Source organism: Coffea arabica, chromosome 2c (genome assembly GCF_036785885.1).
Source record: "Coffea arabica cultivar ET-39 chromosome 2c, Coffea Arabica ET-39 HiFi, whole genome shotgun sequence".
NCBI lineage: Eukaryota > Viridiplantae > Streptophyta > Magnoliopsida > Gentianales > Rubiaceae > Coffea > Coffea arabica.
The window spans coordinates 2,843,323-2,862,144 of record NC_092312.1 but is presented as its reverse complement, the minus strand read 5'-3'; the positions used below and the strand labels follow the sequence as shown (position 1 = coordinate 2,862,144).

At 38.7% G+C, this 18,822-nt stretch overlaps 2 protein-coding genes and 2 long non-coding RNA genes across 5 annotated transcripts; 2 read left to right on the top strand and 2 right to left on the bottom strand.

Annotated features, from left to right (window-relative positions):
• Positions 1-610: 610 nt before the first annotated feature.
• Positions 611-5,272, bottom strand: LOC113723767 (protein HOTHEAD-like). Of its 2 annotated transcripts, none has more exons than XM_072073437.1 (5): positions 4,918-5,272; positions 4,063-4,704; positions 1,907-2,301; positions 988-1,553; positions 611-868 (listed from the first exon to the last, which is right to left on the bottom strand). In XM_072073437.1, exons 1-5 carry the CDS (start codon positions 4,997-4,999, stop codon positions 805-807), a joined length of 1,749 nt encoding a protein of 582 aa, XP_071929538.1. In that variant the 5' UTR covers positions 5,000-5,272; the 3' UTR covers positions 611-804. The 2 variants fall into 2 exon arrangements, with proteins under 2 accessions (XP_071929538.1, XP_071929539.1); XM_072073438.1 differs by having other exon boundaries at positions 988-1,550; positions 4,918-5,271.
• Positions 5,273-6,701: 1,429 nt separating this feature from the next.
• Positions 6,702-8,811, top strand: LOC113725087 (probable serine/threonine-protein kinase WNK11). Its single transcript, XM_027248078.2, has 2 exons — positions 6,702-7,116; positions 7,225-8,811. Exon 2 carries the CDS (start codon positions 7,261-7,263, stop codon positions 8,683-8,685), a length of 1,425 nt encoding a protein of 474 aa, XP_027103879.2. The 5' UTR covers positions 6,702-7,116; positions 7,225-7,260; the 3' UTR covers positions 8,686-8,811.
• A 1,129-nt stretch (positions 8,812-9,940) lies between these two features.
• On the top strand, positions 9,941-12,383 carry LOC140032401 (uncharacterized). Its single transcript, XR_011836331.1, has 2 exons — positions 9,941-10,242; positions 10,439-12,383. It is a non-coding gene; the product is annotated as an uncharacterized lncRNA (long non-coding RNA).
• LOC113725086 (uncharacterized) lies at positions 10,797-12,660 on the bottom strand. The gene is made up of 2 exons (XR_003457271.2): positions 11,216-12,660; positions 10,797-11,116 (listed from the first exon to the last, which is right to left on the bottom strand). It is a non-coding gene; the product is annotated as an uncharacterized lncRNA (long non-coding RNA).
• Between the last annotated feature and the right edge of the window lie 6,162 nt (positions 12,661-18,822).

The window sequence follows — 18,822 nt, the reverse complement described above, 5'->3', positions numbered from 1 at the left end:
TTAAAAAAGAAAAGAAAAGAGAGATGTATGAGGTGAGACTTGAGAAGCTGGGAAATTATTAACTCTCAAAATATAGTTTCAAATTCAACAAAGGTATGTCAGACCAAAAATCAATTTGCGAGCTCAAGGCACAAGTCAACCAGTTAATGTGCAAATTTACAGTTGTCTTGAAAATTCCTTTCTAATTAGATTCCTCCTCTAGCCTTGTCCATGAATTCTTTGTTGGTGGAGACTTGAGATGTAGGAAAATGCAGTTGAAAGGACCTCCTTTACATGTCGCATTGCGCTTTAAGTTTACTAAATGTACGAAATTGTCAACCCCATATATTTTCTTGTAAGTTTGCCATGATCGTTCATAATCTTTATGTAATCGACAAATAGATTCTAGGCTGTCTAATTTTCAGAATAGCTCAAGCACTGATGTGGAAGTGGACCAGAAACGGACCGCCATAAAAACCAAACAGGAAAAATACTCGGTAACGAAAAAAGAAAAATGGGTTTTGGAACGAATTAAGCAGAAGCTTGATCACCGGGGCTTCCTAAGTTTTCTTTCCCCCTGAATCATGTTATTAAATGGCGATTCTTATCCTACGTATGCAAATCCCAGACACAGTGAGATCATAAATTTATACAAATTATGCGGATGAAAAAACAGCGTCTGTCATCAGATTAACAGAGCAGCAGCAAATCATTAAGTTCTCAATTCCGGACATATCCCCACCGCTAACATGATCAGTTATATATTATACAGTAGTATAAAAGAAAACAAAAGCAGTAAATGGATATATAATCCGGTCTTGTCTGTCAGTCTTCTACCGCTTCATTGCATTGGGAATCTCTCTCATTCAGAATCCTTTGTCCCATGTACCTGCATCACAAGAGAGATAGATACCCGTATTCGTTAGCAGAAGATTAGCTAGGCAAATGCTGGAATGATAGTAATAAGAAGAAGAAACTAAACATGCTTCTGGGCAAATTCTGGTTTACCTGCCCAGCATCATGACAGTGGCTTGTGGATTAGTTCCGGGGGATTCAGAAAATGTGGAACCGTCAATAACGCGCAAGGCGTCGACTCCAACGACTCTATAGTTCCGATCCACAACCTTACCAACTTGGCATCCGCCGTGGTAGTGCCATATGGTCATGACGGTGTCTTCACAAAAATGTTCCATTGAGAAAGCAGCCGAGACCCGCCGTGGTCTCAAGTTAACTGGGAAGGTCAGCATCCAGTTTATTAGAGTTTGCACCGGCGTCAAGGGGTATCGGAAGCGCGAGAGAGACCTCGAATCGATGACCCGTCTGATCAGCTCCATGCCTTGAACACATCGTTGCAGGTCCCTCCGATCATGGAAATAGTTAAATGTCACTCTAGGATTATCATTCGGGTCCCTATTTTGGAGCTCCAGATGACCGCTAGAGTAGGGCCCCGAGATCTTTTCCAGGATGATCCCCGCCGGTTGACTGGCATCCATGAAGTCATCAATATGAGCTTCGTTGGCCCTTGAACTCGAAGTGCTTTGGTTTGCCGGTACTGACGAAGGCCAGCTAGTCTGCTTGGGGATTAAATCATCATGCCACAAAACCATACCATTTTCAGGAAATAAAATCATGAAAATAGTAGTGCTCTACAAAAGAATGCTGCTACATCCATCCTAACCTACACTTATTTTAATACATTTTATATACACTTAATTACTGTGATTTTTTGGTAACATTTTATATATTGTTGTGATTCCCTAAGTCATTATAATCCCAAATTTGAATCAATTAATTATTTTTTTCCGCCAATTAAAATCCTTCATCTTCCATCTTCCCCTCCCCCTCCTCCCGGGTCCCGGCAGTGGACGCATATGCATACAAATGTAAATATGACGATGATCAGCATTAGGTTGAAAAAGAAAAAAACCTCATTAGATAGCTTGTGGTACTGTTGATTGAGGCCGTTCACCCAATTAAAGGCAACGGGTCCACTGGCAGATTCGACGTAGCTACCGAACTGGGTGATGCCAACAATTTGAATGAGGGAAGTCTCCACGGGGCGACGTGAAGGAACCACGATGGCGTTCATTGGGTTGTCCGCCATTCCCTGACCCACCATGGGCTGGTCCAACAACACTTTGATGCCGTGCGTCCTTAGGTGTCCAGTTGGCCCAATGCCACTCAACATCAGCAGTTGTGGGCTTCCTAGTGCTCCGGCTGATAAAATGATCTCGTTCGCCGACCCTCTGTTCAGGAACGCCAGATGCCTGTTCCCCCTAGGGTCCAAGAACAAGACTCCATGGGCTCTGGGTCTTGGAAGCTCTGAGCCGAAGCATGATGACCTCATTCTTAATATTCTTAAAAATCTTTTGAATTACTCCATTTTTTAATGTGATTTCCTACGTGCAATTAATTTGAAAATGTACAAGTGCTATGAATATGGAGGTCCTAAATTTTGATGTGCCAGGCCGGAGGACAAATAATCAAACAACTGTAGCTTTTAGAAACCTTATTCTGAACCCAGTAGCAATCAATGTTTTAAAAACCAGACCGTTAATTGAACCGGTGAAGTAAAAGGGTCGAGGTTCAACCGGTCGGACCGGTTCAACCTCGGTTCAATGAATTTTTTAAAAAATTATTTATATAAATATATATGCACAAAATAAGACATGTAATGGATAATTTAATACTTTATATGATGAAAAGTTTACTATTTTCGAATAATTTGGATTTTTAAAAATAAATTTTTAAAATTATAAGTTAAACAAATAAATTTCATGTCAATTTCAATTATATCTACTAAAAAAATCTTAAATCCAATTAAAAAATATCACAATATTTTAAAATTATACAAAATTCACGTCTATGAGAATTTAGACATTGTGAACTTAAATTTTAATTTACGTTTTGGAATTTAGAGATTGCAATTTAAAAAAGAAAGTTTGGAATTCGAAGGAAGTTAAGAGAATCGAAAATAGAAATGCAAATTTGATAAGAAACAAAATATGAGATAAAAGTGAGTGGTTGTGGCATTAAATAATTTGGGTTAAAGAAAAATAATTCTTTTTTAACTTTTTTAATTTAATGGACAAAAAAAAAGATGGAAGAAAACATCAATAAATTAAAAATAAAGAGGTTTGATTAAAAAAAAGTGACAAAATAAAAGATGATGGAGAGAGAGAGAGAGAGAGTTGAAAATAATAAAAAAAAGAGTCATGAGAATATGAGATTTTGTAAGAAAAATGGAACAAAAGAAATATGAGTATTTGTTTTATATAAATAAGTTATCAAAAAAAACTAATAAGATGTGATAGTGCAATGGTTACTATATTGGTCTTCTATTACAAAGGTCTTGAGTTCAAATCTTGATAGCTATATTTTGCAAAAAAAAAAAAAAAGAAAAAGAAAACTTGAAAATCGGAAACTGCCGGTTCAAATCCGGTTCGGCGGTTTTCACAGTTCAACCGATTTTTGACCGATTTTCTGCCAAAGTCAACCCTAGCATTGAACCGGACCGGTACATGCCCGGTTCGCGGTTCAACCGGTCGAACCGGCCGGTCCGATCCGGTTTTCAAAACACTGGTAGCAATCGATCTCAAGAAATATATATATATAATTGAAAAAAATTACAAAATAGAATTCAAAGCAGAAGACCAACAAATTCAAGCAATCAAACTGAAAGAGTAAAAAACCGCTACATTCCGAGATTGTATACGGTCTCTAACTCTCAACCACTTTTGGTGTCTTGCAAACTGGCCTCATTGAAAACTAGTAGATTGCTAAGTGCTGATCTCTCTCTCTTTTTCTCTTTTTTTTTTTTTTAAAATTTAATCAGCTAGAACTGAATTTCACTTCATCTTTCTTTCGCATGCAGGTTATGAATTACCACGTACTATTACTGCTACTAATGAGGGGTATGATGAGATAAGTGGAAAATTAAGAAGAGGGCTTGCTATTAGTAATTGTTTTACCTGCCGCTTTGCTAATCTGAATAATAGTTTAATGATTGATTAAAGATTACTACTTACGCAGGAAAGATTTGAGCAGTAGTAGTGATTGAGATTAATTAAATAACGTACGTACTTTCTGTCTTGAACAAGATTTGCTCCACGATTGCATGCAAATAGATGGTGATGTTTGGTGGATGAGCATACTCGAGCAAATCTGCAGCGGTGTGTCTGTAGCCACTTCCATCAAAGATGGTGCCCCCCACTTTAGTCCCCTTCACATGATCGTACGTAAATCCGTTGTACGGGAATTGCCCGGCTTCCAGCAAACCACTCCTCACCGCCGATTGCCACGCCCCCACTTCCGGCTCGAACACCACCTTATTTTCCACCCACTCGTACGACTCGTTCACCGCCCTCTGATCCCACCCCACCCTGCTGACGTAGTCGGTGCTCGCCCTCGAGTAGAACCCCGCATTCAAGGCCGTCCCGCCCCCTAACACCCTGGCTCTGTGGTTGATCACTCCGTCGGTGGAAATGAATAGCTGGGAAGGGGATGATGGGGAGGTATTCGCTAGGGTGGCCCCGAACCCTTTTATGTCCATTATGTTGGGGTCGTCGTATGGCAAGCCGCCCCTTTCCAGCAAAAGCACTCGACCTCCCTGGGACAGGGTCGCTGCCAAAGCGCATCCTGAAGTTCCTCCGCCGACGATTATGTAGTCGTAGAACACTAGAGGCGGAGCCGCTGTAGCATCTTTGGCGAATGTGTGGTAGGGAGCTGCAGGTTATAATATATGCGTTCCAAAACTTTCTATTAGTATTTAATTAGCAAATTTACTAGAATTGATGATCAAACAATTAATAGCCGGACGTATATGATATGATGATGTTTTTGGTGATTTGGAGTGTGCGAAGAATTATCTTAAATGAATGTGAATAACGCAACACGACAACATCAGTAATCTCAGAGATCGAGTCGGCGGGAGAGAACCTGGCTCGGAGAAGGAAGAACAAATGAGGCAGAGAATTCCAACAAGAGTAGCGAGAATCGAGCTCCATTTTCCTGTATTCATCCTTTATGGCGTCCAAACTTTGAAAGTCCCTAATGAAGAAACAAAAATTTGCAAAAACTCTGACAGCTGATTCTTGTTGCACCAACACCAATAACTCAACTAATCTTCTTGTCGAAGCATATATATGGATGCCTGGCAATCCTGTCGAGTATCTGCATTTCTTAATTGACAGGAACAAAGATGATCACTGTGTTTTTTTTTTTTTTTTTTGTCGGATAATCCTAAGGGAGGGAATTTTGATAGTTGAGCAATGCAAATTTCACCCCTTGTTTTATCTAAAGATTCTATCAGCCTTCTTCTTAAACACCTCACCTAAAGTCCTGGTTATTTTCTACAAGTTTTACACTCCCACCTCTTTCTCTTTGCTTGCGTGACGTGACGGCTAGTAAATGCCTGATTCTCCCACTCCAACCACTTCTTTTATACAATATTGTGGGCATACAATTAACAATTTGCCTCCTGACCTGAGCAAACAAACAATAATGAATTTAACTTTTACCTCTTTTTTTTTTTTTTCTTTTAGGATTATCTTAAAGATCTTCTTTCTTTCTTTTGTCCAGGCAATTTTAAAGACCTTGTTGGGATCCCATTAGCCTAATTCTACACCCACCCCCCGTAAAATTAATTGAATTACACAGTCACTTTGTGCTTTAAATTGCCATGCAGAGTCTTATAAAGAAAAAATTGACTCAGCTAATAAATGCATAAATTGACTCACAACAAGTACTTGTTTTGGAGCCATGTGGACTTTGGTTTTACTTTTGTTTCTTGAGGAAACAATAAAATGTATATTGCAATATTCCCGGTCTCACTTGCGTTGAGGTTTTCTTTCTTTTTTCTTTTTTTTTTTTAACAGGACTCTCTAGAAATACTCCCTTTTCTTTTCGTTATACAGTGCATGAAGCAGAATATGAGTATAATCAAATCAATTACCAGATGATACATTAATCTAATGCATACATGTACTGTCATACAAGAAAGAAGACCAAGATTTTTTTTTAAAAAAATAAAAATAAAAAGTGGAGGAAGCAAAAAATGGTTGTTCTACCTAATACGTATAAAAACCATTAAATTTTTTTTTTTTTAAAAAAAATGTAGACTTGGGTCTGCCTGCAAGTTTTTGATCTGCAGTATAAAGAAAACGAATAGAATAATACTACGAAATAAGAGAGAAAAAAGGTAAACAAAATAGAGCAGGGGAAGTAAGATGAAATGGGTGTAATTGCTCAATCTAAAAGTAGCCCATATGAGTGGAGTGGAGAAATTACATATCTCGGCCCAAACCAAACTAATTATGTGGCAGGTTTAGAGCTTGGTCTTTGATCAATTTAATAGCGTTAATTCGACAAATAAGTGTCTTTTTACAATCTGATTTGGATATATGGCGGTATCTGATGTGAGATTAATGGATTCCATAATCTTTTATGAAACACTTTTATTGGTCAAAAACGAAGTACTAAACTCCAACAGTCTGGACTCCAGAAAAAGCAGCCCAAAATAAAACAAGAAACAAAATTGTCAATGATCCAAGCCTGACGACTGCATGTGAGTGGCCACAGACAAAAGCAGCCCAGACGATGGGCTTCGATCCAAAGTTGATGGGTCAAATCCAGCTCCCATAAAAGAAGGAAGGTCGAAGACAAGTCAGTCGATGTTATGGGCTGCACTCCTGGTAGATATAGGTCCAGTGGGTTTTACAGTCGTGTAAATTGGCAGGAGAACATTAACGTCAGTAACCTTGCGAGATTAGGTATTGGAATCCCACTCAGATTTCCCATCTACCTCAAATTTTCCACAGAAATCCGATTCAATTCGATTTCAATCCTGTCGAACCCATTCAGGCTTCAACCGAACCAACCCTCCCAAGTTTATGAGATCCAATCACCCACCCCTTTTTGGGAAAGTTCATCTGTATTATTACCACTAGTTGAAAATTCATCAATAGATGTCGAGGGAAGCAATCACCAGAGCAAAAACAGGAGCAGCAGCCATGGAGGATTCTTTCTTCTGCGATTTCCGATTCCATTCCAAGATTGACGCTTTCGATATTGCTAGCGAAGCATTTACTGAGCACTAGTCAGCCGTCAACCCCCACCAGCTCTCCTCCTTGTTATCTGGTAAGTACCACAACCCAAATCATCCAAAACCCTAGTCATCCATCATCAACCCTAATTGCAGAAGTTCTTCTCTTGTTTCTTGAACTAATAACATCTTCCTCCTCCCAGCTTTTCTTTTCTTTTTTTTTTTTTTAAACCACAAGAATGAGTCCGAGTATGTGCAAATCCGAAAAACAAGAGAACAAGGGTGGTGTTTTAGAGATTTCGCCGGACGGCCGTTTTATTAAGTACGATGAAGTTCTTGGTAGAGGAGCATTCAAGACGGTATTCAAGGGTTTTGATCAAGAAAACGGGACGGAGGTAGCTTGGTACCAAATTAACCTGGAAGCCGGCAGGGCAGCAGCCTCCTTGGATGATTTACCCAAACTTGCCAAAAGTTTGTTGTCTGAGGCTGCTTTGATGAAATCACTCAAGCATAACAACATAATCAGATGCCAACACTCGTGGATTGACGAAGATAACACGAATGTAAACATGATTACTGAGTTGTTTAGTTCGGGAACTTTGAGGGAGTTTAGGAAGAATCACAAGTCCGTCAATATCAAGGCCATCAAGAACTGGGCTAAGCAGATTTTGGAGGGGCTGAACTATTTGCATACCCGTAATCCACCCATTGCTCATAGAGATTTGAAGTGCGATAATATCTTTGTCAATGCGAATCAGGGGGAGGTCAAGATTGGTGATCTAGGATTGGCCACAGTGTTGAAGAATTCAGGTGTCGCAACAAGTGTTGTTGGGACACCTGAATTCATGGCTCCTGAAGTGTATGACGAGAAGTATAATGAACTTGTCGACATATATGCCTTTGGGATGTGCATGCTGGAGTTGATCATTTGTGATTACCCTTACAGTGAATGCACAAATGTCGCTCAGATTTACAAGAAGGTCACGAAAGGGGTGAAGCCACTTGCCTTGGGAAATGTCAAGGATCCTCAGGTTAAAGGATTTATTGAAAAGTGTTTACTTCCTGCAGCTCAGAGACCCAGTGCTGCACAGCTCTTGAAAGATCCATTCTTATCATCACCAGAGAGCTTAAAAGGGGATAAATGCGAATCGGGGCTTCGCCCGTCCGCTGTTCTGCCTGAATCCAACAATATTCCGCAGCCTGATTCCCAAGTCTCCACGAGTAATGATGGATCTAGTTATAATAAGGCTTCGACTCCAAGTAAGGCATCTGCAGCAGGCATCATCACGTCAGGTCCTATCTCTATATTAGAATCTTTGAGGTCCACACAACAGATACAGCTACGATTGAGAGGGAAGAGAATCGATCAGAAAACAATTTTGTTTAACTTGCGAGTTGCAGACTTGCATCGTCCTGTGGCAAACTGTTTTGAGTTTCTCTTTGATCTTAAATCTGATGATGCGCTTAAGATCGCTTCAGAGATGGTTCAAGGGAAAGACTTAACGTATGGAGATGTGCCAGTCGCAGTTGAGTTGATGGACAGCATGCTTTTGGAGCTTGAACCAACCTGGAAACCTTGCAATGCATATTACAGTGCAAATAATGTTGCATCTGAATGCAGGGAATTGGGTTCAAATTGGCAACTTGGCGCTGTGGTTCATTAGGGATTCAATCAGTTGTAAATGAGAATTCAATCAATTGTAAATGGATAGACTCTTTCCAGGACAACAGTTTTTTGGTACACCTTTGTTATTGCATATTATCAATAAAAGTGGATTCTTTTTTCGTTACGTTCTATTATATCTGAAACTTTTTTGAGCAAATGCATGCACACACTTTTCATGTGTTGCTGTTTGATTTAATTTCACGCCTGGACAGCTTCTTCCTTGATGGCATTTAAGACATTAGAAAATTTTTTTTCCCTCTGGAATCATTCCACGAGATCCTACAGGTTTTTAGTAGGAGTCTATGCTTAATACATCCTTTATCTGAGAAATACTACTCTGTTCCATGTAGTTTTCCGAGAGAAATTTTCAGTTGGTGTCCTTCTTAGTTATATATCGGGTTTACACACAGTTTTTCACTGTTCAAACTGCATAATGGATGATAACCATATCAATTCTGCTTTCTGTCAGCTCCTACCAATTGTTTTTGAGTGTTAGAAAATCCACTCAATGTGGCTCATTCTATTCAGCTGGTCCAGATCATTCTATACAGCTCCTACAGTTAATTGCCTCCAATAAAATTCTGCATCAAGAAGTAGCTCCTACAGAGGGAATGCGAAGTAGTACATGCTAATCTGCTACTCTTCCCTACTGTATTAACAACACATTCTCGTGGATTCAAATCCCTCTACCTCCCCTCTACTTCTTTAAGTTCAAGCCCCGCCCCTCCTCTGCTGGAAAAAGATTTAAAAAAAATAAAATTAAATAACACATTCTCCTACTTTCATTAAGTGTAAGCTGATCCCCACTCATGATGGTAGGACATGCTAGCGGATGATAGTCTAGCAAAATGCACGCGACGTAGGCTAGTCGAGGTCTGCTTCCTCAGCCTCCTAGAGTGAGAGAAGAATGCCAGATCACAACAATTGGACCACCACGAATAGCTGATCAAACTTGCTTATTGGCAAAAAAGTGAGTTCTTGGTTGCTTGAGGTGATATTTTGTTAAGTTGATGCTCGAATTAATTGACATATTAACATTCTTAAATGTATCGATTGGATATAGAAGTTAGTTAACTGGCACTGGAAGAGGATCTAGTAGCTTCTCTTACAGAAGTCAGTTTAACTGAACTGGAAGAGGTCTGTTTGCCCAAAGAGAAGGGACGAAACGAAATTTGCATTCTCAAAGGAGGTATCCCGATAAAGGGAACTAGATGCATGTGGATGCGAGTCTTTTCATGCTAATCCCACGGCTAACTAAAGCATTTGTGCCCTGTGAGGAAAATATGAAAGTCTGCAAGAGATAATAATGGTGGTAAATAAGTACGGACGCACTTGCTGATTCAACATGCAACGTGCCACCAAGAGCAGACGTTCAATTGCAAAGGCTCTCCTTTTCTTCCAGCCATCATCCGTTAGTGGGAGAGCTACACATTTTTGTACTTCTGATTTTGTGCAATAAAACAGAGGAAATGTGATACATAACCCTATATGAGAAAAAAGATGGCAGTATAGTCAATCATCATTCCGCCAAGATTATTGATGTTTCGGCAGAGAGGCAAGGCAACGAGACGTTATTGATGATTTCTTTCGGCTATATTTTTGATGATTTCTTGGCTATTTATTTATTTGATATGACATTAATTTAATACCTCTGGTTATTGTTCTACCATCATCCCGCTCGCTAGGACCTCAAATTTGAGAGTTACTAATATAATTACTCTGAAGACTTTTTCTCAATTTATTGCGTGCAGCGTGTAGATTTCAAGTGGGCACGGCGCATCTAAATTCTAAAGTGGGGTTTCCCAGACGGATGTGGAACTGGATGGAGAGATGGTGGGTGCACTAAATTGTATCAGTGGGCACAGCCGCCGCAGCCGAAGCTTCCAAAGGTCACCCAACAAAGCAAAGCCAAGCCCATTTATGATTTAACACGCACTTGAAGTCAGCGCTTTTGTTAGGAAACTCATCATCATTTTCGCTTTTCCCTTTTTTTTTTATCTTTAAAAAAAAAAGGGGAAAAAGATTGAAATACCTAATTATCAAAATCGTGGCATATGTGACACCACTTTGTGCTGTGTACAGTTAACCTCCAGGGGTACGTGTGGCAGGTTTGAGGGGGCAATGGGGTTTCCCCAGTTCCATTTACTAAATGAAAATGTAAATTTTGTATCAAATTGATGCCTAGCTCATGACTATACTGAAGTTGTACCACTATACGTTAAAATTAGGTAAAATTTACGTAAGTAGATGGAGCTGGACACAGAAGTCAGAGGCCCCCGATCCGGTTTGAGGAACCTATAGCTGCTGCTGTTTTTAATTGTTCCCATGTACAGCTTCCGCCTCAGACGCATGGACCGGGAACCGGGCGAAGGCTACTTTTGTTTCCTACTAGTAGCTTATTGAGAGGGTGAGGCCGTGCTTTACCAAAACTACAAGAGCCAGAGCAGGAGGGTAGGGAAAACCATCACCAGCAGCAGCAGTAAATAATTATAGTAAACTCGAACGGACAAGTATAGAGCTTGTGATACCTGTACCGAAAATCCTCGCGTGATATCAAGGCTCTAGTCCTTCAGAAAGTAATAGGTTCCCTTGATCAAAGTACACAGAGGTCACAATTGGTTAAGAAAAATTAACCTATCGAGAGCATTTCAAAGCTGGTGAAAAGCTTCGGAAGAGAAGATATACCGATTGATTCACTCCGTAAATATACTGCTTGTATCAATTAAGTCTTAACATATCTCGAAGACGATGGTTAAATACTAGTAGTACTTAAAATGGTGATGAAGGAAAAGGGGAGTAATTAGGACCAAACATTTCTGCACCAGTAAAAGCCGTATGGGGAATCATCACCTACAATTCTGTTTCTGCTGTACAATACGTGGAGAAACGTTTCGTCTTCTCCTTTTACATACCAACTACAGGTAAAAGCATGCATGCCCACCACCTTCTCCAAAAAGGAGCAAAAAGAAAAAGAAAGAAGAAAGAAGAGGTATCTGTAATTTAGGAGGACTAGTAAGAGTAAGTAGTATATGATACTCCGAAAGGGGGAAAAAAGAAAAGAAAAGAAAACTATCTGACCGACTGTGTAACCACAAACAAGCTAGGTACGTCTTCTATGGCTGATTAGGCCTGGGAGTAATCTTTATAACAAGGCCAGGAAAAACATCGTCGGGATCATGGATATGCGGGTTCTGCTCCACGATGAAAGGGTCACCACACTTGTCGCTGATGGTGTGCAAGGTTTCCCCTTCTCCTACGACATATATTTCGTCACAGGCCCTGTTAAGGAGCTGCAGGTTTCCTCTGACCGGCTCGTAGGGGACAGAATCCTCCTTGACCGCGCTCACGAGTATGAGGGCCACTATCACCGCTGCACAGAACCAAGAAGCCCCATCAGCTATCATTAACGCAGAACTGGATGTCGGAGATGATGATGCCATGTATACAGTACTGATCAAGTAGTACTGCTACTAGATGATGAGGAGGAGGATTTCGGTTCAGGTTCTAAGCAACTTCGATGAGGAATTTTGTTTTCGTTGGAGTGCGGTATTTATAGTCGTAGCTAGCTTAGCTCGGTGGGAAGGAGTTACTCGAGAGAGTACCAGTGGTGGTGGGAAGGTGAAATGAAGAGGCATTGGACGTATTTAATGGGGAGACTAAATTAAATCAAAATAAATTGGTAGACTAAATTATTTATTGGGCGTCCGTCTTCTTTCGTTTGTTGTTAGCGGTTTCCTTTTCTGTTATCGTAACATTAATTGTTTTCGCTTTTTCCGAACCCAATTTACAGAAATTTGATATGGTCTGCATTGGTGGTGGCAAGTGGCAACGCATCAGCCAGGTCAACGCAAATCTCTACTTTATTATTAGTATTATTTTTTTTCCCTAATTTGGTTACATAATTCTTCAGCAGGTTTGTAGTAATGGCAGAGGACCATTGATGCTAGAAAAGCATTATTATGTTGTCAAGCTGAACTGAACGTACATATTCCAATTGAATAAAAGGGATAATTTCAGAAACCTCCCTGAGGTTACACCTAATCTCTCCTAACAACCCCATATTGATATGGTTTCAAAATTAACACTTAGCTCTCTTGTCAAATCGAGGGACATCAATCAATCAGAGTTTGATGACGAAATTACTCACTATAATAGAAAATTTTTTTCTGAAGCAACTATATAAATGATTCAATTCAACCATGCCTGATTGAATTACCTGCTTCTCTTTTTTTTTTTTTTTTTTTTTATTATTGTTGAGGATTGTACGGCACCCGGGGCGGTTAGTTTCATTTCATTTTCTTGTCAGTAGAAAACGACCCAGGCCTTGCCTTGGGGGGCTCTGGAATTCGCCACTTTCCCCGGTTGATGCTTCCAAGTTCCATAGCAACTGCACCAGTACAGTTACGTCTACCATGCAAGCGGAGCAGAGAACAGAGCATAAATAAATTCAGATTATAAATAAAAAAATAAAAAAAAAAACCTTTGGGTTTTTGTTTTGCATGGCAGAGAGATCCGTCGTGAGCCCGGAGAAGGGCGGCGAGTGGCGAGGAGGTGGGATTTGAGATATTTCTTGGTGGACTACCAATTCATCCCATAACAGCATCACCAAACAATAATGTGTCTCTTTCATCATCATCTGAGTGGACGCGTGGCCGCTGGGTGACGATCTTTGGTCGTCTTTGAGTCTGATACGGTACCACAGGTAAGCTGGAAATCTAATTAACAGTCACAATAATCCTAGGAACATTGACTAGGAACATGGAATCCCTGAGTCGCATATTCAACAATTGCGCTTCACCTTTTAGATCGCCAGCACAATGATACTACATGTTTGGTTTTCTTAATCATCCAAGTCCAATTTAGCCTCGTTTCTTCGGAGCTGAGGGTTGGATAGTTAAGTCTCCAGATTTGTCTCAAAAATTATCGACTCTTGGGATTAAATCTGAGATTAGATTTTAATTAACTAACTTTAAAAGTCTGAGAAAAAAAAAAAGAGTCCAATTTAGCCTTTATTGGTCATCATCCTTTTTTTTTAATTAAAATTTTGAATAAATATGCTTAAATCACCGTCGCGGGTCAAGACATTATTTTGGAGTTATAAACTATTTATAGAAGTCATCTACTAAACAGATGATAACCAATCTTACGTGTAGCGTATTCGCTCTGCAATAACTATATATTCATACTTCAACCCAAACACGAATTGAGAAAACGACATGCATAATATATACCATGCTATGGGGCGTGGCGGGCATGACACTATAAACTGCAATTTTAGTTCCAACTGACTTTCTCCTTCTTGTTTCAAGTATGTTGCCGTCTAATTCCATTCAATGTCGACTTTATCCTTAGTAGTAGGTAGCGTGGTGGTTTATTTTAGGTAATCCGGATGTGACCACAGATTCCAATATGTTATGGTCAAAATTTTTCATCAAACTTTTAGGATGTTTTTAAGAACCCAATATGGGCCATAAAACTTGCTAATGCTGTTACAGCACTTCTGCCGTGAAATTTGGAACTTCCCCCCATTATAAATAAACAATGACTGGGCGAAATCAACTAGCAATAGGGTTTTTGCCACAATCGATGATTCTGATCAGGTCCCCACATCTGTATCGGTGGCGAATTGTTTCATTCTAATTGGTACAATGATCATTCTCCAACTCTACCATGATTTCTCTCAGATTACAGGAAAATTTTCCAAAGAAAAATTGCTATTTTCTCAAATTTTCCATGATTTTTCAGATTAGGTGCGTTTGGATTGCAATTTTCTAAAGAAAAATTGTTACGTTTTCCGTGGACACGTTTTTCAATCATCTTTTTACTTCATATATATCAAATCGTTACAATAATTTTTCTACAAAAAAAGTCCAGAAAAATGCAATCCAAACAAAGTTGTTTTTCTAAACAACTTTTATGTGCAGTAAATAATGAATGTCTTTGGATAGAAGATTATTTGAGATAAAAAATAAATAAATACTGTAACATTTTTTTAAAATTTCTAAACCGATTTTTTTTTTTTTGGCGAGTTCCATTACTTTATTTTTGTTTTGAAATAGTTCCACAACCGAAAGTTGAACCTCCCACCACTCTGCCAATTTATCCTATCATCATTGGTGACAGGATTTGACTCATTTTGTTTGCCTAGTTTTTGTGGTTCCCAGCAAGAGCTGAATTGATCTGCTACACAATCCCTTAAACGTGTCAACAAAAAAAAAAAAAAAACTAGAGATGGAGTTCTCTTTACTTCAAGTAACAAGAGGATCTCAAGCTGTGTCTATTGGCTATTTTTTTTCGATGCAATAGCTTCCTACACTACACTATGGGAAGGGAGAGCGCCTGAAGAGGTTCTGAGATAATTTGAAGGGAACTGAACCACTATCAAATTAGACGGGTCACACTGTCTAAAATTTTTAAGCAAGTCCGGCCATATTTAATTATAGCAAATTGGTGCCTTCATCAAACCTTAATGCATGGAGACATATATAGTACTAGTCTTACATGAGACAGAAGGTCTTCTACGGCTAAGATTGGAACTTCGTTCCAAAAAAAAAAATTAGTGGGAATATTTGCAAAATGCTACACAAAATAGGAAATTAAACGGGTGAAATAGTCAAGCTGTTAGTTAAAGATCTGTTTTTAATTAGTCATTTCGTTAAAGTAATTAAACAGAATTAGGTACTTAAGTGACATAGATGTATTCTTTTCTTCCTTTTCTTATGTTGGTGGAAAATTGAAGTGAAGTAGCTTTGATTAAATTTTTTTTTCGTTTTTAATTTTTGGAATTTTGGGTATCTCAAGCACAATGAAATTGTGATTATTTGAGACTGACACGTGAGCTAATTAATATTTCGTGTCGAAGTTCATTGCCTCGATTCCGCACTTTATTTTTTTCTATTGAAAAAAGAAGCACATGTAGGCAATGTCCTGTATTATCAGAGACAAGATCGAAACATCAAGTAATCATATAATTTCAAGAAATTAATGAGACTCACAAAAGAAAAAAGAAGGAAGAAGCAAAAACCTGAACGTCTTAGGGGTATCCCTGGAATTTGGCGACTTGCATGAATCAGAGACGAGAGAATAATATGAGGGTTTTTCAGTATTTAACATATACTACTATTTACTATATATAAAACGCCTTGTCTCCCTTAGACCGCAGGATTGAGGATATATCTTCGCAGATTCAAAGCTTCCAATTAAGGCAGAATGTTGAGGACAAGTCCTGGAAAAACATCGTCGGGATCGTAGATATGAGGATTTCGTTCAAGGATGAAGGCGTCGCCGCACTTGACGCTGATGGTATGAAGGGTTTCGCCTTCACCTACCACATATATTTCGTCGCAAGGCCGGTTGATCATCATTGGGCTTGCTTTCGTAGCAAGGCTCATGATCCCTGACAACAAGATCACTAGCACAGCGATTGCAGAAACCCTTGAAGCCATGAACATAGATGATCTGAGTCTACTTTTGGTGTTGCATGAAGAAGAAGAAGAAGAAGCAGCCATTAATTAAGCGGCCAGCATGAATGAAAATCACAGGATATCTGTACGAATTAATGAAGCTTAAATCCTACGAGTTTTGATGTGTCACCTCTAACCGTTTTGATCTACGATAAGTTGGGAAACGTATTTCGTTTTCCATTCTGGAGTAGAAACCAAATAACTGCACAAGGAAATAAGTAGCTGGTGAAATATCTACTGCTGTGCTGTTTAGGGAACTACTACGTTTTTTTTTGTTTCCGTTTCTTGTTTTTGGTTGAACAAATAGGAGCACTACGTTAAAAGTAAATTAACTAAAAGAACGGTGCTGACTAACGAATACTATATACGACCTATACTTAACCAGAAATATACGAAAACACACGTTCAATATATGATTGCAGGTGCATTCATTAATGCGTAGTTTGTGGTAAGTTGGGTCTAATTAAACAGGAACTTTTCAACTAACATTAAAGGCAGGTAAGAAGATTTTCTTGGTTTCCTTTTCCTTTTGTGTTTTCTTCTGTCGAACTTGTGTCTGCGAAAGAGAAGAGGAGATGGGAACTTAATTCGTCGAATCAAGACAGGTATCATGAAGAATAACGTAACAAATTACATCAAAGGAATCACCCAATTTCTTAGTTTCCTTCAAAAGAGTACGTAGTCTCTAATTTTTCATTCTTTTCCTTTTGAACGTTTTCTTTTTGCTCTTTATGACTCCAAATTACGTACATAACCACTCTTACCAAAAAAGCTGTATCAGACATACAATGTTTTAAAGCTGCTAGCTAGTACCAGAAGAAAATAATACTGGAGATAATCTTCATCATGTGACGTTGCCCAGGCAACAGACTCTATATATTACTCTTTTTTTTCTTTTCTTTTTATTTATTGATAAGGCCTAGGCAACAAACTGTACTGAAATTCTTTTATTTCTAATCCTAGCTAAAAATGTCCCTCCCCCACAAATTAATAAACTAAAAAGGCGTACAAAATCAAAGTATGATGTAGACTGAACAGCATAGAATGTTATACAGACTGCACGCGGCAGGATTTCACATTAAAAAAAAAAGAAGAAGAAGAAGAAGAAGATTTCATCATGCATGGTGACAACTCTACATTTTATCAACCATTAAAAAGAATGAAAATGAAGAAGAAAAAAAAAAAGGAATTATGTCCATGGCCAATAGAAAGAGACATTAGACCATCACAAATTAATTACAGTCAATAGCTGAAGGATTCAACTCGCGACGTATCAAACAAAAAAGAAGCTCCGACCAAGTCATGACCGCTCACTGTCACTCTAAAAATCAACGGTGGAGAGGTGACCCAACTTCTGAATTTCCAATTTGACCGAGTCACTCGCAGAAAATTATATATTAACAACAGGGTCGAGCTTGGTTGCGAGATGTCCTCTTAGCAGCAAAAGCACTTGCAAGTGCTTTTCAAGAATTTAATGCGTTTCAGATTCTTATTAGTTTCTGACGGGCGGACATGTTATATTTGAAAGAAAAGGCCAAAAAGGGCGCGAGCACATTCATTTCTAGTTTCCAAAATCTTGACGTGATCCCCAATTTTGATGAAAAACGTCCCTCAATCGTGGAAACCCTAGCCCAATTAATTAGTCGTCCCGCCCGTGTACAAAGATTATCCGGGCTTTAAATTCTGTCTTAGTCAACCATACGCGCTTTTGCCACTAATTAACACATGATACCAAGATGTGGCTGCAATTTGAGCGTAAAGGTTGGATTCGGGAGTATGACCTGGTGTGGTGCAGTCCGTGGGGCGTCGTCAAGCTCCAAATTTGCTTTCTTTCTTCCCCACATTTTTTGTTATTTTTATTTGTGGGGGCAAGTTTTTCCCTCACGTTTGAGTCCATCGTCAAAGGAATGGAAAATGCTACGGTTTGTTTTGGATACGATCCTCACGATTCTAATCCACTTATATCATTGTCACATTATTTAATAGGGGTGACAATTTTTGACACGACCTGAAAACACGACACGAGATTGAGGTTTTGGGAATTCTGGTCAGAATCGGGTTGAACTCGAAAAGAAAACATGTCGATTTCGGGTCAACCCGTGGTGACCTGATATGATCCGATATGACCCGTTTACGAATTAAAAATAATTTAATAAACATAAAAATAAGTTTATCTAACTAAACTAAGTTATTCTTTTTTTTCAAAGGCATTAATTACTTAATCCTAAATGAATTTATTTAATCTGTGTGAAGTTGAAATTATTATATTTGGACAAATATTATTTTTTGCTTTTATACTGTTTTAATTTATTTTATATTTTGTTTGGGATAAAACACTTTTACGATGTTTAATTTATTTTAGATTTAGTTTGCAATTATTTATTTAAATTTTTATTACTTGATTATGTAATTAGTTTTGTGAGAAATTGATTTTATTAGAAATTACAGTGATAAATTAATAAATTAAAATTAAATTTCGGATCATTTCGACTCGACCCGTCAACCCGAAATCTTCGAGTTCGGGTCAACATACCTGACCCGTCACGGTTGACGGATCCGGTTCGGGTCAACAGATTTTCTGGCCCGACCCACCAACCTGATTTGGACCCGATTGCCACCCCTATTATTTAATGATTTAAATTCTTCAAATAATTTAAAATTTGATAATTTTT